Here is a 22240-nt window from a genome sequence, read left to right on the forward strand (position 1 = left end):
TAATTTACCCTTTTTTTCTTTCTTTCTTTATTTATTTTTTTTCTTTTCTATTTTCCTTTGTTTGGCTTGTAAACAAGTGGAAAATAATTTTGCCAATGGTAGAAAATTGCATCCTTAATGGTAAGGGAATCCACATTTTCCTTCTTCCTTACCTCCTTTTTACTTTCCTCTCATCCTTCCTTACATTTCCACATCTATTTTTCATTTTTTTCTTTAACTTTTCTTGTAAGGAACCAAACTAAGGATAACCAATATGCGATTGTGGTTTTCCTTGAAAATTTGTTTTTTAGGAAAACTAATTTTTTATTGAATATGATTTACATCAAATCAAATAGGGCCAAAAGTATATTTTTAACTTCCAAATATATTATTGAAAGGGGAAAAAGATACTAGTAACACAGATGAGCTGATCAATAGAAGCCCAACAAATGGCTAAATCCCAATCTCTTGTATTAATACTAAGGTATATATACTGTTTATAAAATAATAAATAAAAAAGGGCAATAGTAGTGTAGTCCCCCAATCTATTCTACGATTCCTTCATATCTGATCCAAAGGGATTAATTTAGAGCTGTCAAAAGTTGCCCTGATCCGAAATACCGACTCAAACCCGATTATTAACCGACCCATCTAAACCTGAAAAAATGGTGACCCAAACCCGACCTGAAACCAACCCTAGACCCGAGTTGACCCGAGTATGTAAGACCCGAACCCGAACATGAACTGACTTGAAGATGACCCAACCCGAATGTAACCCGTAAATTATTGACCTGAATCGAACCCGACTTGAACCGAACCCGACCCAAACCCGTTTTAATCCGTAAAAACCCAAATTTAACCCGACTTGTTACTAACCTGATCTCAATATACCCGACCCATTCCTAACCCGACCCGAAATAAACCCTACTTGTTATTGACTTGACCAAATTCAACCCGACTTGTTATTGACCCGACCCAAATTTTACCACACCTAATACTAACCCGACCCAAAACATTCAACCTGATATGTTACTAACCCGACTCGAAATTAACACGACTTGTTATTGACCCGACCTAAATTCAACCCAAGTTGATCCTAACCCGATTTCAAATCGCCTTAAATGCAATTAGACCACCTTATTATTGTTGATCAAACCATTTTGTCTAGGGAGACCAAGTCGGTCCACGCCAGCAAAAGAAAGGAGCATCATCCTCAAATTTAAGAATTAATATAGTATATTTTTGTTGTATGGTCAAAAGAGATAATTATCTTCCTAAATTATAAACTATAGTTCCCTAGTATATTGACATATATATTATAGTAAAAGGAAATAATTAGCTTGATAAAAATGATAATTATTTATTTGTAGTTAGTTGAACCCGAATATGACCTGACTTGGAAATGACCTGAGCTGATTGTAACATGCAAATTATTGACATGAACATAACCTCACTTGACTCCGAGAATGACCCGACTTGGAAATGACACAACCTGATTATAACCCGCAAGTTATTGACTTGAACCGAACCCGACTTGAACCTGAGAATGACCTGACTTGAAAATGACCGGACCTGATTATAACCCGCAAATTATTGACTTGAACCGAACCCGAATCGAACCCGAGAATTACCCTAACCCGTTTTACCCCTTAAAACCCGAATTAAACCCGACCTATTGTTCACCCGACCTAAATCCGACTCAAACCCGATAAAAAGTATGACCCGACGTAACAGCTTAGCTTGACCCAACCCGAACCCGACCCGCATAGGTTATGGAATTAATCCGAATTGACCCGAGTTAACCCGATACACTCTTACCCACCCAAACCCAACCTGTTTACCCGAATTGACAACTCTACCCAGAACCTCAAAGATTTCTCAAAAAGCATGGATATTAGCCTTCAATTTTAAAATTTTTTGACTTTTTTCACTCGGAAATAAAAATTGCCGAAATGTTTACCATGGTCCCTAATACCCTTCCGAAGTCCAATTGGCCGAGTGGAACCATCCAATTTGCCTTTAAACGACCAATTTACCGGTTTACAATTTGCACCGATTTCATTGACTTAAGCTTACAACGAACATTTATGACAACATATAATGATCATATATGGATCCGAACGGCACTATATGACCCTGAGATTTATCCTAAAATCTCAAAGTTTTTCGACACCAGGCACCGAAACATTCGAAAATTCTCACAAAGCGTGGATATGAGACTTCAATTTTTGAATTTTTTGACTTTTTTTGCCCAAATATTAAAATTGCCGAAATGTTTACCATGGTACCAAATATTTTCCGGGAGTCCAATTGGGTGGGTGGAACCATCCAATTTTCCTTTAAACGGCCAATTTACTGGTTTAAACTTGTGCCGATTTCATTAACTCAACCATACCACAAACATTTATCACAACATATAATGATCATATATAGTTCCAAACGGCATTATATAATCCCGAAATTTATCCCCTAAAATCTAAAGGCTTTTCGACATCGGGTCCCGAAACCTAAAAAGCGTGGATTTCAATTTTGGAATTTTTGGCTTTTTTCGCCCAGAAATAAAAATTGCCGAAATGTTTAGCATTGTCCCTAATACCCTCTGGGAGTCCAATTGGGTGGGTGGAACCATCCAATTTGCCTTTAAACGACTAATTTACCGATTTACAAATTGCACCGATTTTATTAATTCAAGCCTATCACGAACATTTATGACAACATATAATAATCATTTATTGTTTAAAACAGCATTATATGACCCCGAGATGTATTCCCTAAATCTCAAAGCTTTTCGACACCAAGCCCCGAATCCTAAATAATTTCTCAAAACACGTGGATATAAGATTATTAGCTTTCAAATTTGGTATTTTTAAACTTTTTTTCCGCCCGGAAATAAAAATCATTGAAATGTTTACCATGGTCCCTAATACCGTCCGGGAGTCCCATTGGGTGGGTGGAACCATCCAATTTGCCTTTAAACGACCAATTTACCGGTTTACAACTTGCACCGATTTCATTAACTCAAGCCTACCACGAACATATATGACAACAAATAATGATCATAAATAGTTCTAAATGACATTATATGACCCCAAGATATATTCCCTAAAATCTCAAGTCTTTTCGACACCGGGTCCCGAAACCTTTAAAAATTCTCAAAAATCGTAAATATTAGCCTTCAATTTGGAATTTTTTGACTTTTTTCGCCCGTAAATAAAAATTGCTAAAATGTTTACCATGGTCCCTAATACCCTCGGGAGTCCAATTGGATGCGTGGAACCATCTAATTTGTCTTTAAACAGTCAATTTACCGGTTTACAACTTGCACCGATTTAATTAACTCAAGCCTACCATGAACATTTATTGTAATACCCGATATTTTATGATTTTATATAATATATTTTTTTAAAAAAAAAATAATTATTTTTATTTATTAAATAACTTTCGTAATCTCATACATTTAATTTTGAGTTCGAAGTTTTAAAACCCTATTTTATTTAAATAGGACCCTACATTCTAAAACTTACATAAATTATTTTAAACCCTAAAAATATTAACTCCTAAAAAAATATTAAAAAAAAAATAAAGGGTCGTCATTTTCGTTTGGCTTTGGCAGTGCGTGAAACGAACCAAACCAAACCAAAATTTGATTCATCTCTTATTATAATCTATATGATGAATCTCCACCATCATTATTATCTATATGATTATTACAAAGATGTGAATTGACAAGCTTCACACAATATTTGTAAAACCAAAGTCGTGAATTGCAGATCTACCGATTTATTTTGTCCCTCGTACTGTATATCAAATTTCTATTGTGATACGTTGAAAACGTTGAAAGGTAATCACACTATTCTAAGAGTCGTATATATATATATATAATTTTATATAGTAATCACACGATCTGCTACCTTAGAGTTGTTTGTATAATTGTTTTATACGTAGTATAATTATTGTATGATATGCTATTCATATATATGATTCATTTATACAATTATATGATTTGGTCGTATTTAATTGTCTTGTTACTATTGTTGTATATGATTGATTGTTTTATTATGCTAGGGTTTTTAATGTTTCTATAGGGAGTATTGTTTTACCGAGGTTTAGGGTTGTTAATGCAGAGTGTTAATTTTAGGTTGTGAGTTAATTAAATTTGGGAACTAGTTTGATTAATCAAGTTCGAATTGTTATGTAATTTGGGAACATGTGCCATTGTCGAGTTATTATTATTAGTTTGTGAATGGTTATTGGATCGAGTATGAGATCAAAAGGTTAGAACGATTATTTTGTTCTTGGTTTGAGGCTTAGCGTTATATACCTTAGTCCTTGGCATGTTGGTAAGAGGATGATAATCATAAGTTAAGAATGAAGTGCAATCTTTAATATTTATTTTCAATGGTCCCCTCTAGTTCAATGTGTTTTGTGGTTAACGAGAGTAATCAAGTTTTTATAATTGTTGGTTTGTTATTTGAATTACCTCATGTCCACGGCTAGGTATAGAACAAAGAGCATGACACACTTATGGGATGTATGAGTTAATTGAGTAAATGGTCGTATTATTATTCGAAGTTGAGTTGACAAAGGTTATTTCTAGAGTACAATGTGAAATGTAGTTTTGAACTACATTGTTTAATTGATCTAATAATGTTAATTATTCTATTATACTTTTTATTCTGATATGTAATGATTACTCAGCTTTTTGCTTACGTGCGTTTGTTTATTATGCTACTTGTGTTTGCGGCCAAGTCTTTTTTGTCTTATGGTAGCCCTGCGACGATTTATTTTGGAATTTATCCTTAATGGTGAGCAGTGAAGATTTTCTGAGTAGGTAAACAAGTTATCGTAGCCTCGTAGCTAAAGGAGCTCAAGTGTTTCGATTAGTATGATATAACGAGTTTGTGAAGCTGTATAAATAGCTTAGTAGCTTACCTTGTTTATTGGGTTGTAATTATTAGGATTTTATAAACCTTAACACTTGACAAGTTGTCGAGTTTAGCAGTAATACCTCTGATTCAGGTGTATGCTTCCGCAATTTTATAAATAAGGTTATTTATTGTCTTTTATTTCTTATTTAATATTAGTTAGTAAATCGGAGGTGTTACATTTATGACAACATATAATGATCATATATGGTTCCAAACGACATTATATGGCCCAGAGATGTATCCCCTAAAATCTCAAGGACTTTCGACACCAGACCTCGAAACCTCTAAAATTTATCAAACAGCGTGGATATTAGCCTTAAATTTTGGAATTTTTTGACTTTTTTTTCGCCTGTAAATAAAAATTGCCGAAATGTTTACCATGGTCCCTAATACCCTCCGAAAGTCCAGTTAAGTGAGTAGAACCATCCAATTTGCCTTTAAATGATGAATTTACCGGTTTACAACTTGCACCGATTTCATTAACTCAAGCCTACCACGAACATTTATGACAACATATAATGATCATTTATGGTTTAAAACGTTATTATATGACCCAAAGATGTATCCCCTAAAATCTCAAAACTTTTCGACATCGGGCCCCGAAACCTCAAATATTTCTCAAAAAGCGTGGACAAGTCTTTAATTTTGGAATTTTTTGACTTTTTTTCGTTTGGAAATAAAAATTGCCGAAATTTTTACCATGGTCCCTAATACCGTCCGGGAGTCCCATTGGGTGGGTGAAACCATCCAATTTGCCTTTAAACGGCCAATTTACTGGTTTACAACTAGCACCGATTTTATTAACTCAAGCATACCACTAAAATCTATGAGAACATACAATGATCATATATGGTTCTAAACGGCATTATATGAACCCCATTTGTATTCCCTAAATACTCAAGTCTTTGCGACATCGGGCCCCAAAACCTCCAAAATTTCTCAAAAAGCATGGACATTAGCTTTCAATTATTGAAATTTTTGACTTTATTTGCCAAAAAATAAAAATTGTCGAAATGTTTACCATGGTCCCTAATACCCTCCGGTAGCCCAATTGGGTGGGTGGAACCATCCAATTTGCCTTTAAACGACCAATTTAACGGTTTACAACTTGCACCAATTTCATTAACTCAAGCCTACCACGGACATTTATGACAACAAATAGTGATCATATATGGTTCCAAATGACTTTTTATGACCCCGATATGTATTGTCTAGAATCCCAAGGCTTTTCGATACCGAGTCCCGAAACCTCTAAAATTTCTCAAAAAGCGTGGATATTAGCCTTTAATTTTGGAATTATTAGACTTTTTTCGCCCGGAAATAATACTTAATGAAATGTTTACCATGGTCCCTAATACCCTTCGGGAGTCCAATTGGGTGGATGGAACCATCCAATTTGTCTTTAAACGGCTTATTTACCGGTTTATAACTTGCACCAATTTCATTAACTCAAGCCTACCACGAACATTTATGACAACAAATAGTAATCATATATGGTTCCAAACAGCATTCAATGACCCCGAGAAGTATCCCCTGGAATATCAAGACTTTTCGACACCGGGCCCCGAATCCAACAAAATTTCTCAAAAAGCGTGGATATTAGCCTTCAATTTTGAAATTTTGGACTTTTTTTCGCACTGAAATAAAAATTGCCGAAATGTTTACCATGGTCCCTAATACTGTCCGGTAGTCCCATTGGGTGGGTGGAACCATCCAATTTGTCTTTAAACAACCAATTTACCGGTTTACAACTTACACCAATTTCATTAATTCAAGCCTACCACAAACATTTATGACAACAAATAATGATCATTTATGGTTCCAAACAGCATTTTATGACCACGAGATGTATCCCCTAAAATTTCAAAACTTTTCGACACCGGGCCCCGTAACCATCAAAATTTCTCAAAAAGCGTGGATATTAGTCTTCAATTTTGGGATTTTTTGACTTTTGTTCGCCCGAAAATAAAAATTGCCGAAATGTTTACTATGGTCCCTAATACCCTCCACGAGTCCAATTGGGTTGGTGGAACCATCTAATTTGCCTTTAAACGGCCAATTTAATTACCGGTTTACAACTTGCACGGATTTCATTAACTCAAGCCTACTACGAACATTTACGACAACATATAATGATCATATATGGTCCAAAACGGCATTATATGACCCCGAGATGAATCCCTAAAATATTAATACTTTCCTACACCAGGCCTTGAAACCTCCAAAATTTCTCAAAAAGCGTGGATATTAGCCTTTAATTTTGAAATTTTTTGATTTTTTTTCGCCCGGAATAAAAATTGCCGAAATGTTTACCATGGTCCCTTATACCCTCCGGGAGTCTAATTGGGTGGGTAGAATCATCCAATTTGCTTTTAAATGACCAATTTACTGTTTTACAACGTGCACCGCTTTCATTAATTCAAGTCTACCACGAACATTTATGACAACAAATAATGATCATATATGGTTCCAAACGGCATTATATGACCCCGAGATGTATCCCCTAAAATCTCAAGGACTTTCGACACCAGACCTCGAAACCACTAAAATTTATCAAAAAGCGTGGATATTAGCCTTAAAAATTGCCGAAATGTTTACCATGATCCCTAATACCATCCGGGAGTCTAATTGGGTGGGTAGAATCATCCAATTTGCTTTTAAACGACCAATTTACTGTTTTACAACTTGCACCGATTTCATTAATTCAAGTCTACCACGAACATTTACGACAACAAATAATGATCATATATGGTTCCTAACGGCATTATATGACCCCGAGATGTATCCCCTAAAATCTCAAGGACTTTCGATACCGGGCCCCAAAACCTCTAAAGTTTCTCAAAAAGCGTAAATATTAGCCTTCAATTTTGGAATTTTTGACTTTTTTTCGCCCGGAAATAAAAATTGCCGAAATATTTACCATGGTCCCTAATACCCTCCGGGAATCCAATTGGGTGTGTGGAACCATTCAATTTATTTTTAAACGGCCAATTTATCGGTTTACAACTTTCATAGATTTACCGGTTTAAAATGGCCAATTTAATTAACTTGCATCGAACCGAACTTGAATCGAAACTGACCCAAACCCGTTTTAATCCGTCAAAACCCGAATTTAACCCGACTTGTTACTAACCTAACCCGAATTTAACCCTACCTGCTACTAACCCGACTTGTTATTGACTTGACCTTAATTCAACCCGACTTGTTATTGACCCGACCAAAATTTTACCTTACCTATTACTTACCCAACCCTAAAATTCAACCTGATGTGTTACTAACTCAACTCGAAATTTATAGCTTGATAAATATTATAGTTCTCTATTTATAGTTAGTTGAACCCTAATATGACCTGACTTGGAAATGACCCGGCCGCCTGATTGTAACCTACAAATTATTGGCTTGAACATAACCCGACTTGAATCCGAGAATGACCCGACTTGGAAATGACCCAACCTGATTATAACCCAGAAATTATTAACTTGAATCGAACCCGACTTAAACCCAAGAATGACCCGACTTGAAAATGACCCGAGCTGATTATAATCTGCAAATTATTGACTTGAACCGAACCCGACTCAAACCCGAGAATGACCCAACCTGATTCTAACCCACAAATTATTTACTTGAACCGAACCCGACTCGAACCCGAGAATTACCCTAACTCGTTTTAACCCGTGAAAATCCGAATTAAACCCGACCTATTGTTCACACGACCCGAATGTAACCAAACCTGTTATTAACCCGACCTAAACCCGACCCAAACCCAATAAGAAGTATGACCCAAACGTGACCCCCGACTCAAGCATGACCTAACCCAAACCTAACCCGCATAGGTTATGGAATTAATCTAAATCGACCCAGCGCGAGTTGACCCGACCCACTCTTACCCGACCCGTTTACCCGAATTGACAGCTCTAGATTAATTCCCCCTTCTCACACAAAGTAAGTCACAATAGCATCATGGAGAACAGGAAAAAGGATTCTCATAAAATTACTTTCTTTTTCAGGTCCTAAAACAAGAAATAAGTCTGCTCTATTTAGCTTCACAGCCACTGCCTGAAGCAAGAAAATAACACTACTAAAATGTTGGTGGGCAGTTGGTCAGTTGTGGACACTGAAGAGTTTGCTATAAAATAAGGATATGTTTCTGGTAATCTCTATATATACACAATTTTTTCACTCTTTAGTAATCAGGCAAAAAGGCTACAACCTTTATCCCATGTGCAAGCTTAGATAAGACTTACAACATTCTGGGTAACATATCCCAAAGCTCATAAATAATTTGGTATGAATGGAGAAAAAAGAGGATGTTACTTTGACAGGTTTACTTAGAATGTAAAGAAGTTAAAAACTTGAAAACACATTAGAATATCAACCTCACCTTTATAACTTTTTGCACCAGCCCCAACAAAATCTATGGCTCTTGTGTTCATACTACCGAATTTTACATCCTTGCAAGAGTTATATAAACCTTCACCAAAATCTTCAGATACATAATATTCAATTCCATCCACAGTCAAGTTTCCGTTTACCTGCAATATAGTTAAAACTTGATGTATAAGACTATAACGATAGTGTTATTCTACTTCACCTTCGAGGCAAACAACTATTACACCTCCAAGGTACAAAAAAATGCTCCAATGAATATTTATAGCTTATAATATCTCTCTCCAGAGGAAGAAGGCTGGAGATTAAAACACAGATCTTTCATGAAACAAACTGCACAACTGTTCATGTAGACACTGAAACTATAGAACAGCTCTAAGAGATAGTGGTTCAGCACCAATCAAATTGTGATACTAACCTCGACAATGGATGTAACATTAATAAATAAACTCTGGTTTGGTGAGCATGAAAGCTCACAAAAAAGATTCAGGAAGTTCCTCAAGCAAGCTGGGCAACCCACCAATAAAGGAATTGCCTGCAATAAAATATCCAAAGCTGAGCCTTTTTGACAAATGACTAGTAAACTGAATAAAACACTAACAAGCAACATATCTGTAGAAAATTTAAAGTCCTACAATTAGCACTCCCAGGTCCAGATCATATACAGGAACAAGCTTCTCTTAGCATATTTTATATTAACTGCTGGAACGCAGTGCCAGACAAAAATTTACCTGTTGAACCTGTGACCGCAACGTGTCAAATTGACGCTCTGTACAACAAACATTACCAGTAATGGTAGGACACAAACTCTGGATTTTTGCTGAAAAGAGATCATCAGGCTGCAAAGAATGACAAAAGGCTTTAAGCTAAAAAGTCCAACAAGGTTGGCACAAATAATTTACACAAAAATAATCTTTATAACATGCCTTTTTTGAAGGAGAGCTATAAGGGCAATTTAAAACTTTCCCATCACTACGCTCTCCACAAATATCATACATAGCACAATATTCTTCAGAATGTCTTCTCCTAAAAATCAAAGTAAAAAAAAAGTCAAATTACAAATTTTACACAGACAGTAACAATTAAGAAAAATTAGATATATAGAGCTTAGACCAGTGGCAAAAATCTTGTAGAATAGGAGATACAAGATCCCAAATTATGTCATTCATCTTATTACATAGCCTAGATATTAAAATTTGACACATAATACATTCCTCTAGAGTTCATGCTTTCCATAGCACATGTAATAGACTGTTAAACTTTCTCCATTTTCCCAAGTCCTACTCACTTTCCATTTTCATCCATTTTTCTAAGTTTTACTCACTATTACTTTATTCCTTTATTAGCAACCTTTTATTTATTTTCTATCATATTCAACCCCACTTTGTGGGCTCAGTGATATTTAATAAAACACATGCTCTCTATCTCTCTCATCGTTAAAGTAAAAATACCCACATGCACGGTTCCCTTTTCCGCTTATTCTTGGTTTGCATAGCTATTGAGTAGATCTCAAGAAAACAGAGGGAAAATCTAGCAACTCAAGAAATCAAGATTGCTACTCAAAAAATAGATAAATCAACTTTTCATGTCTTCTTACCTTCTTACTTTTCATTTTATGCATTTAATTAGTAATATATGGAAGGTAATAATCAGCCTTTCAAACAAACATAAGTTGCAGGAAATGCTGATGATAACCTATTAGCAAGCACTAGATAAAGATGGAGATGATAATTAAGAGCTATGAGGCAGATATCTTGATAGAATGGTCTCCTTCACAGCTATAACACCCCATGTGTACCTCTTACTTGCTTTCAAGTAAGAAAATGTTATTCGGGGGAATCAAAGTTCAGGACCTGTTGAGTTCTAAGAAAACTACCTCGAGATTAAATATCAAAAGGTTTCATGTAACACCTGAGTCTTATTCTATTCTGAATTATAGACAATATTTACCAAAATGAATAGATATCAAAAGGTTTCATGTAACACCTGAGTCAATACACGAGACCAATTGTACTCAAGATGGCTATCATGTCATTCACCTTTCAACCATCAAATTGACAAAAATATACTACAAACATCTAAATTCAGATGAAGCTACAGGGGAGAGAGATAATTGGCAATAAGTATGGAGTATCAAAATATCAAACAATTAGTTATTTCCCCTCACTGGGAAAATGAGAAAGTTAAAAGCTACTAAGAGAGGCAAACTGTTATGTAAAATAGTTAGGGAATGTAATAGGCTCTCCTCCCACACATATGGCTTAAAAATTAAAATGTACTACCTCCGTCCCCGAAAGAACAACCCATTTGAACTAATTTTAGTCCCAAAAAGAAGGACCCATTTGCATTAAAACACCCACCAATTTGCAACAATATTTGTGCAAAATTAGCTTCCCCATATAAAAATTTGATTTTCCATGTAATTTTATTACTTTCTCTCTCTATTTTTTTTTTACAAACCCCTTTTAAATTTATCTTTTCAATATACTTTTACTTCTTTTTATTTAACTTTCTTAATACCCGCGTAATCAACCCAAATGGATCGTTCTTTCGGGGACGGAGGGAGTAATAATTAACTGCTGATTTGGTGCATTAGAATCCTCCACAAAGTCCGAACAACCATCGCCACTACCTCCAATCCACCGCCACCTTACTCTAAAGTCTAACACCTGAACCGATGCCTATTACCTCCATATTTACAAGCATGCTCTAACAAATAACAGTACAGTTTACTCCAGTGATAATTCATATGAACTTCTACTGTGACTTGGAAACAAATAAGAAGTGAAACTATAAACCTGGCGATCATGCTTTTCACAACTTTCATGGAAAACAATGCCATTACATTTACACTTTCCAGAACTTGTCATTTTCAAAAGATATTGTATTAACAATTCAAACAAAATCTATTTATTGCCAAAAATTATATCATACGAAGCAAAATCAAGCCTTTAGTTTCCAGAATTGGATTAGTTAAATTTCAGACTGCTAATTTCCTCTATCTTTTCTCCCCAATATAATCACTATTGAAAAAGATTGTGACTAATGACTATTAATCATTTTATAATTTATCAAACAACCCAAAATTTAAAAATAAAAATAAATAAATAAAGAGAAAATTGAACTTACCCAAGTATAGCATCAGAAAACAAGGAAGACCCAGAATCAGCATTAAGTAAAGTAATCAAAGAACCCAGAAAAACCAACTGCAAGTTACAGATGATCATCAGAACTTTAATCAAGTATTGCCACATAATAATTGCAAAAAAAAAAAAAAAAAAAAAAAAAAAAAAAAAAAAAAAAAAAAAAAAAAAAAACCAGAAATGAAAATGATGATTTTTCAAATTGCAAGATCAAAAATTGGTTATTTTTCTTGATGGTTTAAATTAGAAAAAGAATAAGTTAACCTGAATCATAAAAAGAGAGAACAAAAATCTAAAAGATGGCGCCATTGATGATTTCTCACATAAGCAAAATTAGTTTGATAATGGAAATTGGAGAGAGAAAAGGAAAGTGAAGATGAAAGAGGAAGTCGGTTTTCAGTTGAAAATGAACAAAATTTGTTGGGGTTAGTAAAGACTAGAGAAATTGAAGGTGAAAGCAAAAGGTCTTAGAATTTGTGTAGTAAAAGAAACGTATCGTTATTCATTTGTGATTTTGTCTTGCCATTTGTGATTTTGTCATATGAATATTTGATGTAGACTTTGTTAACTCGTAATTTTTGTTTTTTCCCTACTTGGTCCTCGTGGCTCTCGCAGAGTCGCGGATGGCCGATGGTGTGTGATATTAATTATTGCTAAACGTGTACTCATTTTCGTATTTAATTAAGAGAAAAATAAATTATACTCAATTAATCTTTTAATTGCGTATTTGGATATATTTAACATCATTCAACTAATAAATTTGGGTGCACCTAATTTTACTTTACATCGGTCATTTGGTATAAGCAATTATTCTTTTTGTAAAATTAATACTGTATGTGCAATTTTGGGTACATCTAAGCTTTCATTTGTTTAAAAAAAATGGCAAAGATTTTAACAAAAAAAAGTTGGACGGACGAAATTTCATAACTTCTTAAGCTATTAGGATCAATTGACAAAATTACACTACTACTAAGCTTTTCTCTCTCTAGCGGCAACCCCCACAAAAATCCAAAAAAAAACCCCAAAAACCAGATCAATTGGGGCTGCCATGGATAGAAATATTCATGGTAAGCCCCAAATCCCCTCTTTAGTCTATAGTTTATGTAGTTTTTTCATAATTTATTGGTCAAGAAACTCTCTTTATCAGAGTTGTTTCTCCCCTTCTATGGGGCTTTTCTGTTTTAGCGTCTATTGGTCAAGAGAGACGAAGATAGCAAATCTTCGGCAACGGAACTGTTATTTCTCCTTTGATGTTGCACGAATTTGTGAGATTGTTGCATTTTGGAAAGACGCAAGGACATCATCAAAGGGTTTACATCTATTCTTCAATGGAGAAGTTAGTAGATTAGGAGAAAAATATGTTTCTGATGTGAGATCTGTTCTTTGTAGTCTTTACTTGATTTCTGTAAGTGTCGTTTGACTTGTTTAATTTATACTATTTCTATGGTTTCCCCTAAAAAAAGGATCAATTGATCACTATTGTTTTTTTTGCTTATATCCTTTATTATGTAGCTCAATTTATTTTGTTTAATCATATTGAGTACGGAGTATGATTTTGGCCATGTTGTACTTCTTTCGTTTTTTCTCCATCTTTGGCCAACCATTCATAGCTCCACTTCTTAAATCTTGAATAAAATATTACTTGTATATTATTATCTTATATCACATCTAACTGTCTAAATACATTGTTGAAATAACAATTGATAACCAAATACCTATATAATCTCACTTCCAAAAAGTGAAAAACTATGTGCATCAATAATGGATTTTGGTGAATAAATTCTATTGATTATTCGGTTAATTCGTCATCTGCTTCACCAATGTGCATACATCTGTGTAACTGCTCAACAATAAAGCAACTATCAACTGCTTGTGGAGTGGATTTATCCCCTGCTACAAATCTTAAAGCCTTGTCACCTACACGAACCAGGCTATAACCAGCCAATATTTTCACTCCTCTATCCTTAACTAATCGTCTCATCTTTGCTGCATCACTCCATGACCCTGTACTAGCATGCAAACTCGCTGCTAGCATGTAACCAGATGAACCAAGGGGCTCCAACTCGAGAACATGAGAAGCTGCTCCCTCACCAACTTCGACTTTCTTGTACCTAGTGCAAGCACTTAACACCGCTCCCCACACACTTGCCTTGCCCTGAAAATTTTCAGGCATAACTTTGATCAACTCCATAGCATCATCCAACTTTCCTGATCTACTCAACATATCAATCATACAAGCAAAATGCTCCAAACTTGGTTGAATCCCCAAATTTTGCACCATCTCTTTGAAGAATGAGAGGCCTGACAGAATTAGTCCGCCATGACTACAAGCAGATAACACTGAAAGTGCTGTTACTGCATTCGGTTGGAAACCACGTTGCTTCATTTCAACTACTAGGCCTAATGCATCTTCAGCTCGGCCATTCATGCCATACGCTGATACCATAGTACTCCATGACATAATGTTTTTCTGGGGTATATGATCAAACGCCTTTTTTGCTTCTTCTACTGCCCCACATTTGGAGTACATGTCTATAATTGCAGTTCCAACAGATACATATGCAGCAAAGCTACTTCTGATGGCAATGCCATGTGCCCATTTACAAGTTTTGAGTTCAGCTAAAACTGTACAAGCTTCAAGCAAGTTTAAGACAACCACTTGATTGATTCCCTCCTTAATTTCGGCCATTTGTCTATAAACAGTAATCGCTTCATCAGGCATACCACAATATGCGAATGCCCCAATCATAGTAGCCCATATAACCGTATCCTTTTTATCAGTTCTGCTAAACAGTTTCCATGATAGCTCAATGAGATTGCATTTGGCATAAGCGTCGATTAAAGAATTTAACACCAAAGCATTTGACTCATACCTATGTCTCAATATTCTGCAGTGTATTTGTCTGCACTGAAATGGATCAGTAAACTGCTTGCATAGTTGAAGAAGATTCACAAGTGTCACTTCATCTGTTCCAATATTTGCCTGCACCATGGAATTGGCTAAGTCTAAAGCTTCCCGAGGCATTCCATTATAAGCCATCCCAGATAAGACTGAATTCCAGGACACAATATTTTTGAAAGCCATCGCGTCAAAAACCCTCAAGGCTGAGGCCGGGTCACAGCACCTTGAATACATGTCTATCAAAGAGTTTGCAACAAACACGTCAATATCATGCCCTCTAGATATAACGAACCCATGAAGCGAACTTCCCGTGGAAGCATCTTCAAGTTTACTGCAGGCCTTAAGAACACTGACCAAGGTCAACCCATCTGGCTCAACCTCCATAATTTTAAACAACTGCAGAGCCAACAATGGTTCCTCATTCTGAACACAAGCCCCAATCATCAAACTCCAAGAAATAACATCTCTCTCACACATTTCATCGAACAGTTGGCGTGCATTTCCAATATCATCATCAGCATACACACCCATCAGAGAGTTTTGCAGAGACAGTACACTCAGAAACCCACTTTTCAGTACATAACCATGAAACTTCCTCCCACCATCAAAATCCAGAAGAATGCGATACGCTTGAGCTACAAGAACCAAGGTGGAAACATTCGGTTCGAAACCCAAAACTCGTCCCTCCACAAAAAACCAGAGACCGTCCTCTACAAGACCCTGATCAAGATGCCCATGAATAACAATGTTCCATGAAACAGAGTCTCTGTTTCTCATGCCCAGAAACACCGAGAATGCTAAAATTGGGGAACCCCATTTCATGTAAAAATCCAGTGTTGAATTCCCAACAGAAGGGAAAGAATCATACCCCTGCTTCACTGAACAAGCATGCACAGATTCTCCGAGTTTGAAGGAAATTTTTGAACTTGCTTTGATAATAGCAGGGAAGAGAGAAGTATCTGTAAGTTGTACTCCAGACCTCTGCATTCCTACATAGCAAGACATTGCTTCTTGCCAATGCCCATTTGATAAACATTCTTTGATCCTTGAATTCCATTCTGGTAATCTCAAATTACACGATGCGATTCGCAATCGCATTGCAGTGCATAACAAATGAACAAGTGGAGAGAGATTGAGAGAAGGAAGAGAGAAGCAAAGTAGGAAAAGTACAAAGATTGGCCGTATGCCTGTATCCTATCACTTGGACATGGATTGGCGCGAACACTTCTAGCTGAGTCGGAGTAATATGCATAAAATGCTAAGCAAATCAGCAATGTAAAAAATGAATTTTTTTTTTTTTTTTCATTAGCTTTTATTTGTCGAGCAAATAAATCTATACAAATAGAAAAAAAATATAAACCTATAGGTAAATTGCTTTTACAGAAGATGTTACAAAGTGGGGTTGACGATGGGAATTGGGATCTATCATCTATGTAATAAAAGAATTTCCAAAGAGGGGAAAAAATTGGGCAAAAAAAAAAGATCATTTTGTATTCTCCTAATAGGCTCTGCTGCTATATATTGAGACTATTCCGTGAATTTGCAGTGTCGAAGGTAGGAACTATCATACATCACATATCTGGACCAATATGACTTGTATTTGGCGATGGCAAGATCTAACCAAGGTTTGTAATTTCCATTGTAATGAACAACCGCGGCATTCCCTATTGCAGTCTGATTGAGTGCAGGGTCATATCCAAGTCCCAATACATGCCAGCTTCGATCTAGTGGATAGGTTAAATTGTAGAAAGTGATTAGGCCAGGCGGCAATGAGCCCAGCTTCCACAGAGTTCTGTCCTCATTCTGCAAAGCAAGTAGCCAATAGATCAAAAATCCAACAGATAAAGTTCACAACATAGCTTTAACAAAGTTTTGTCCTCTCTATTACTCCAATTTACAACAACAAAGGAGATGAAAATCTCCAATTATACAACCTCCAGTTGAAAATAAAAGGAGAACCATCAAAAACACACAAAAGAAAAGCTACAAATTGCATTTAGTTTTAACATTGGTTTTGATAAATCAAAGATATTACTATTCAAAAAAAAAAAAAAAAAAAAAAAAAATCAAAGATATTATAGCATCACCAGATTGAGATCTTTATTTCCTCTTAAAAACAATACCGAAAAAAGACAGTCCGAAGTCAAACACAGGGTAGAGTTTTATGTGAAAACAAGTAAGCAGCTCCCTCCACTGACCCAAGAAATCACTGAGACTTGACCTCCAAACTAATAATCAATGCCCTTAGAAATCTACACAAAATAGACTACCGAAAGCTCCAAGTAGAAATAAGCACACAATATCTGCAATCAATTTATAGCAACATGGACCAGGCTACTCTCTAATTTAAGCCCGATTTTGGTTGAAACTAAGATAGAAAGTGAGAAGTGATAGATTTTCTAAGAGGGCAAAAAGATAAAATGGGACAATGAAATAAAGTATTCCTTACCAGTTCTTGCCAGTAATGATATATTCCGGTAATGTTTCGCTTCCTCCACTCCTTCAGGTCAAACATATTCATTCCATATGCCCAGCCACAAGCATTGGGGTCAAAATTTTCTGAGATCAAGGGATTAGAGAAGTTAAGATACTTGTCAAACCTATGAAAGCTCTCCTTACATGTCTCAACAGCACCATTCACCATTCCTTTCATATCAACAGACCAAAGTGGAGTCAAGTCCTTTTGAACAACAATGTCATCATCTAAAAACAAGATTTTATTCAGCTTAGGATATACTTCTGGAAGATAGAAACGAAGATGGTTCAACATTGACAGATATTTCGGGTTCCTATACTTCAGTTGGTCTGTGCCAGTTGAAAGAGATGACGGGTTATTATTCACCTTAAAGTAAAAGTCCTTCATTCGAGCAGATTCAAGTTGCCGAAGCACAGGGCAATAAGAAGAATTTAACCATGTAAAATCATCAATGTTCAAGACTTCTACAGAAGCACTAGAGGGAGGATTATCAAGAAACCACATTTTCATGGCTGAAACCTTCAACTTATCCGTCACAATGTGGAAAACATGCTTTTCCGGCTCATTAGCATGCACAATAGTAGAATTCACTACTACTGCTGCAGCAAGTACATTATCTGAAAAAATGGCATAATGGTAAAGTGACGGGTCCTCAAGCTTATCTTTCATGTTAGCACCTTTGTTTGCACGGCCAGAAATGAAATAATTAGCAGTAAGCAGTTGAGAAAGGCAATGTATAGGTTTTGGTATCGTCTTTGCAGCTAGCTGAATCAAGAATGCACTCTCCTTCTTCAGAGCATTGACATTATCTTCAGTTACTTGAATCATTGCTCTTAGCTTCCTAGCCAAAACGGCACAATCATGCAATTTCTCTTTTGCTGATGCGAGAATCCCCCCCATTGCCTTCGCTTGATCCAGGGCACTGCAAGAAACAGCTGCTACATGAGAAAAAGACTAGTGACTATTAAACATGTGATAAGTATGCCAAAAAATAATAGCATTACCTTGGCTGAAGATCAACATCAGAATTTGCTTCACCAATGGTACTCAGGCTATCTTTGGTGCAGTTCATCAAGGAATTGTAAAGACTACTCTCATTCTTAGCTTTCGCAATGGTAGCATATGCTTTTGCCATAATGATTTGATCACGCATAAGCTTCAAAGTAGAATCAGAATTGGAATTATCATAGTCGCGTCTCCAAATGCTATACTTTCCAATGAAAGTAGTATCCAGCCCCTCAGCACGTTCAATGGCTGCTTTCTCCATCTCTGCATCCATTTCTTTGTCTTGCTTCATAAGTTCTGCTGTACGGAGCTCCCTCCTTTTAAGCCGTAATATCTGCAAGCAGTAAGTATAAATCGCCAAGCATGTGAAAAAAAGTAAATGCTAAAATGGAAGCAGTAAATGAACCTGGCGGTGACGCTTAATTGGATCATCTGGATATTTTTTTGAGTTGAAGACAGTGCTTTCTGTACTTTGCTTTGTCTCAACAGGATCCTCAATACTGTCTTGGTACTTTGTGATAGGCGGAGATAAATCCTTTGATTTCTGAAAAGGCAACAATGGTAAACATTGCCAATCAGTTTACATTTGCTAAGAAATAGCTCCAATGTCTGTAACAGCTATAATGAACAACACAACCCAGGAAAAAATAAAGTTAAAATTTTAGCAGAATAACTACAGGAACTTTACATCTCCTGACAGTTACAGTTATTGAGTTTCAGGAACAGATCAAACAGCATATATCAACTGGCTCTCAAAACCTTTTCATTCTCTATTCAGAAAAAGTACCTCAAGATTTTTCACATTGTCATCATGGTGACTAGGAGTTTTCCAAACCCAGGAAGCAGATAGATCTTTTGCTTTTACTGAACCAACCCTAACAGCTCCAGAGGCATCACTGTATGTCACCATTATGTCAATATCCTGCAATAGAAAAATAAAAATAAGTATTTTCCTATTTATGTTTGACTACCTAAGACCAGCTCTAATAGATACCTTAACATCTAGATTCCCAGATTTATCATCGGAAGCATATGATGGAGTTGCCTGGTCCTGCACTGTTACCATTAACAGTAAGATCATGTACAAAAAAGATACAAACTTAAAATGATGAAAAAGATGGAAACAGAACCTTTTTTCTGTTACATTGTTCACAATCATAAAGAATAGGGTACCCTCTGCGATCTCTTTGACTGAAATAATAGTTTACAAATATTAAGAAAATATGAGATGCCAGTGAAAAAAAACATTAAAAATAATAAGACTAACCAAAAATGACATAAATGTAACCAACTTACAGTAACTGAGCTTTGATGAGTGTACTACTGTATACAAACTGCATTATTGAAAGACATTATATTAGTAGACAATCAACAATAGTAGATAAAAAGCATCTTAGTAAGGTTTCATATAAGAACTTGCTTTTAGAAAGCTCAATGCATTTCAAGGCACACAGGGTTTAAAGCCAAGGTGCAATCAGCAAGGCAGGCACAAAGTACATTGCATATAAGGCATACTTATAAATTAGCAGAGTGATTCTTAAAGGAGCATAAGAGAAATCAGAAAAAATAGACAATAATAGAACAAAAGTAAACAATACAAGGACATGATGCCTCATGTATGCTCGCAGTTGTGCCTATGCGTCCTTTCATAGCCAAAGTTAATTGAGGCAATGAGGCCAGCATGCCCCTACGTGTAATGAAGTTATAAAGAGTGGTTTACAGTTAAGATAACAACATACCTTATACACACAATATTGTTCCGAGAAAGATTTATAACCTTATTCATTCCTCAAGTTCCCCTTTTTCCTTGTGGTTTCAAATAATATTTTTAACTCATTCATTGAAATTAAAAAATTCATGATAATACAATTCTCAAAAGAATACATGTTGTGAAAATGATTCATAAGCGTTCTTGTAAAACTTTGGTCCAAAAGTCTAAAATGCACACACCTCCAAGCTCAGACCTTGAATTTGAGAGCTTTTGGAGCTTCTATGCACCATGCACATCACATCTTAGATCTAAGTCAAATGGCTCTCAAGTATCGACTCTCGATGAGATAGAGCTATTAACACCAATATGATTTGATTATGTCTTTGTTCCTTGGGGTTTACAAAGAAGCTTTTAATTCACAACAATATGCAAACAAAAAACACTTCATTCAAACCCAAAGTCAAATTTGTTATGATATGTACTCAGAAATAGACTTGAGATCAAATGAAATCAGTAAATATAATATATGTTTACAACTTGAAATAAACTAGCAAGAATCTCAATATCAAGAACATGTTTAGGCAAAATGGCACCCCGCCCGAGTTTATTTTAGACAAGTATTCTCACATTCAATACTCATTATCAACATCTGAGTAACATTGGTTGAGTTGTGCATCATGCTAAGTAACAGGAAGATCCATTGAAGAAAATCGCAACTCAAACGAAAACAAGTTCTCAGCAGCAACAAACTTAATTTCCTTATAACACAGCTTAATCATAGGTAAACTGAACTAATCTAAAATCATGCATTTAGTATAATAAACAGCAGAAATTGAAGAAAAAATAAAAAAATCCTAAGAAGGATATTGTGCAATCTTATCAAAAGAAATGCATTTCAATCAATAATCAAAATTTGCAACCAAAAATTTATCGAAATTTCAATTTCAATCGAAATATTAAATTAACACTTTGCATCAAAAACCGCTACAAATTATGATTCGAAAAAAAAAACGCTACAAATTAAAAATACCCTAAATTAACAACAAATTACCAGTCACAAAATGTCAAAATCAATCACAATCACAAATATCAACATAAAAATCAAGAACTCAACAAAATAAGTAAATCGAATAAAAAAAAAAATTCAACAATTACCAGAGTGAAGAATATAACAATGGCGATAATAGAAGTGGAGATTCGTCGTCGACGAGGAACCATGGCTAGGAGAGAGAAATCGTTGAGATCAAGGAGAGAGAAAATCAGTTCATATTAATTGCAACGAAGAAGATGAAGTAATTAAACTACAAATTTCTGGGAATTATTTAATTTTCCAGATGATGGAAAACAACTGTTGGAGAGTGAGTTCTAAGTGAGAGAATTTTGATTTTGATTATTTTTTCAATATCTGTTTAGTTGCAGCACATAGTTCGTGCTTATTTTTTGTTCCCACTTTATATCACCTGCAATAACTTTTCTTTTGAGTGCAAATGAGTATGAGTTTGACCCTTTTGGGATATCTCCGATTTGAATTATTCGATCCAAATCTGGAATGTGTTCGGAGCTAGGAGTGGATTATTTGATTTTCGGCCCGGCTTGAATTTAATACAAAGTGTTTCGTATGATGTATAATAATGAAATAATGAAAAGGACTTGAATATGACAACAACGATCGATACCATAGTGATGTATTACGTAAATCGAATCATTTGT

At 35.4% G+C, this 22240-nt stretch overlaps 3 protein-coding genes across 6 annotated transcripts in view; all 3 read right to left on the minus strand.

The window, feature by feature from the left end:
• Window positions 1-12947, minus strand: part of LOC145559154 (uncharacterized) — a 33199-nt gene extending 20252 nt beyond the window's left edge. For 2 of the 3 annotated variants that reach the window (XM_081620581.1, XM_081620580.1), the window contains exons 1-6: window positions 12701-12947; window positions 12423-12499; window positions 10220-10319; window positions 10025-10132; window positions 9712-9828; window positions 9289-9439 (exon numbers count right to left, since the gene is read on the minus strand). In XM_081620581.1, the coding sequence (XP_081476707.1) occupies window positions 9289-9439; window positions 9712-9828; window positions 10025-10132; window positions 10220-10319; window positions 12423-12499; window positions 12701-12745 (598 nt within the window). In that variant the 5' untranslated portion in view covers window positions 12746-12947. The remainder of the gene's footprint in view (window positions 1-9288; window positions 9440-9711; window positions 9829-10024; window positions 10133-10219; window positions 10320-12422; window positions 12500-12700) is intronic. The other variant, XM_081620582.1, reaches the window with a different exon arrangement.
• Window positions 12948-14101: 1154 nt separating this feature from the next.
• On the minus strand, window positions 14102-16436 carry LOC145560463 (pentatricopeptide repeat-containing protein At2g17210-like). The gene has a single exon (XM_081621717.1). The coding sequence runs from the start codon at window positions 16434-16436 to the stop codon at window positions 14226-14228; it is 2211 nt and encodes a 736-aa protein (XP_081477843.1). The 3' UTR covers window positions 14102-14225.
• A 281-nt stretch (window positions 16437-16717) lies between these two features.
• LOC145560464 (putative galacturonosyltransferase 3) lies at window positions 16718-22102 on the minus strand. 2 transcript variants are annotated; one of them, XM_081621718.1, is made up of 9 exons: window positions 21686-22102; window positions 20116-20153; window positions 19950-20010; window positions 19814-19870; window positions 19607-19741; window positions 19226-19363; window positions 18819-19153; window positions 17788-18736; window positions 16718-17141 (listed from the first exon to the last, which is right to left on the minus strand). In XM_081621718.1, the coding sequence occupies exons 1-9, from the start codon at window positions 21746-21748 to the stop codon at window positions 16866-16868; spliced, it is 2052 nt and encodes a 683-aa protein (XP_081477844.1). In that variant the 5' UTR covers window positions 21749-22102; the 3' UTR covers window positions 16718-16865. The 2 variants fall into 2 exon arrangements, with proteins under 2 accessions (XP_081477844.1, XP_081477846.1); XM_081621720.1 differs by lacking the exons at window positions 20116-20153; window positions 21686-22102 and having other exon boundaries at window positions 19814-19875; window positions 19950-20105.
• Window positions 22103-22240: the final 138 nt, after the last annotated feature.

The sequence above is a fragment of the Chenopodium album genome, chromosome 9 (genome assembly GCF_948465745.1).
Source record: "Chenopodium album chromosome 9, dcCheAlbu1.1, whole genome shotgun sequence".
NCBI lineage: Eukaryota > Viridiplantae > Streptophyta > Magnoliopsida > Caryophyllales > Amaranthaceae > Chenopodium > Chenopodium album.

Bases quoted from the DNA above. Each gene is read 5' to 3' on its own strand.
- LOC145560463 (XM_081621717.1), bottom strand. From the start codon at position 16,436: ATGCGATTGCGAATCGCATCGTGTAATTTGAGATTACCAGAATGGAAT.
- LOC145560464 (XM_081621718.1), bottom strand. From the start codon at position 21,748: ATGGTTCCTCGTCGACGACGAATCTCCACTTCTATTATCGCCATTGTT. The intron at 20,011-20,115 runs GTAAGTTGGTTA...CTATTATTTCAG, and splicing joins CTCATCAAAGCTCAGTTACT to TCAAAGAGATCGCAGAGGGT. The intron at 18,737-18,818 runs GTAATGCTATTA...TGTTTCTTGCAG, and splicing joins GATGTTGATCTTCAGCCAAG to TGCCCTGGATCAAGCGAAGG.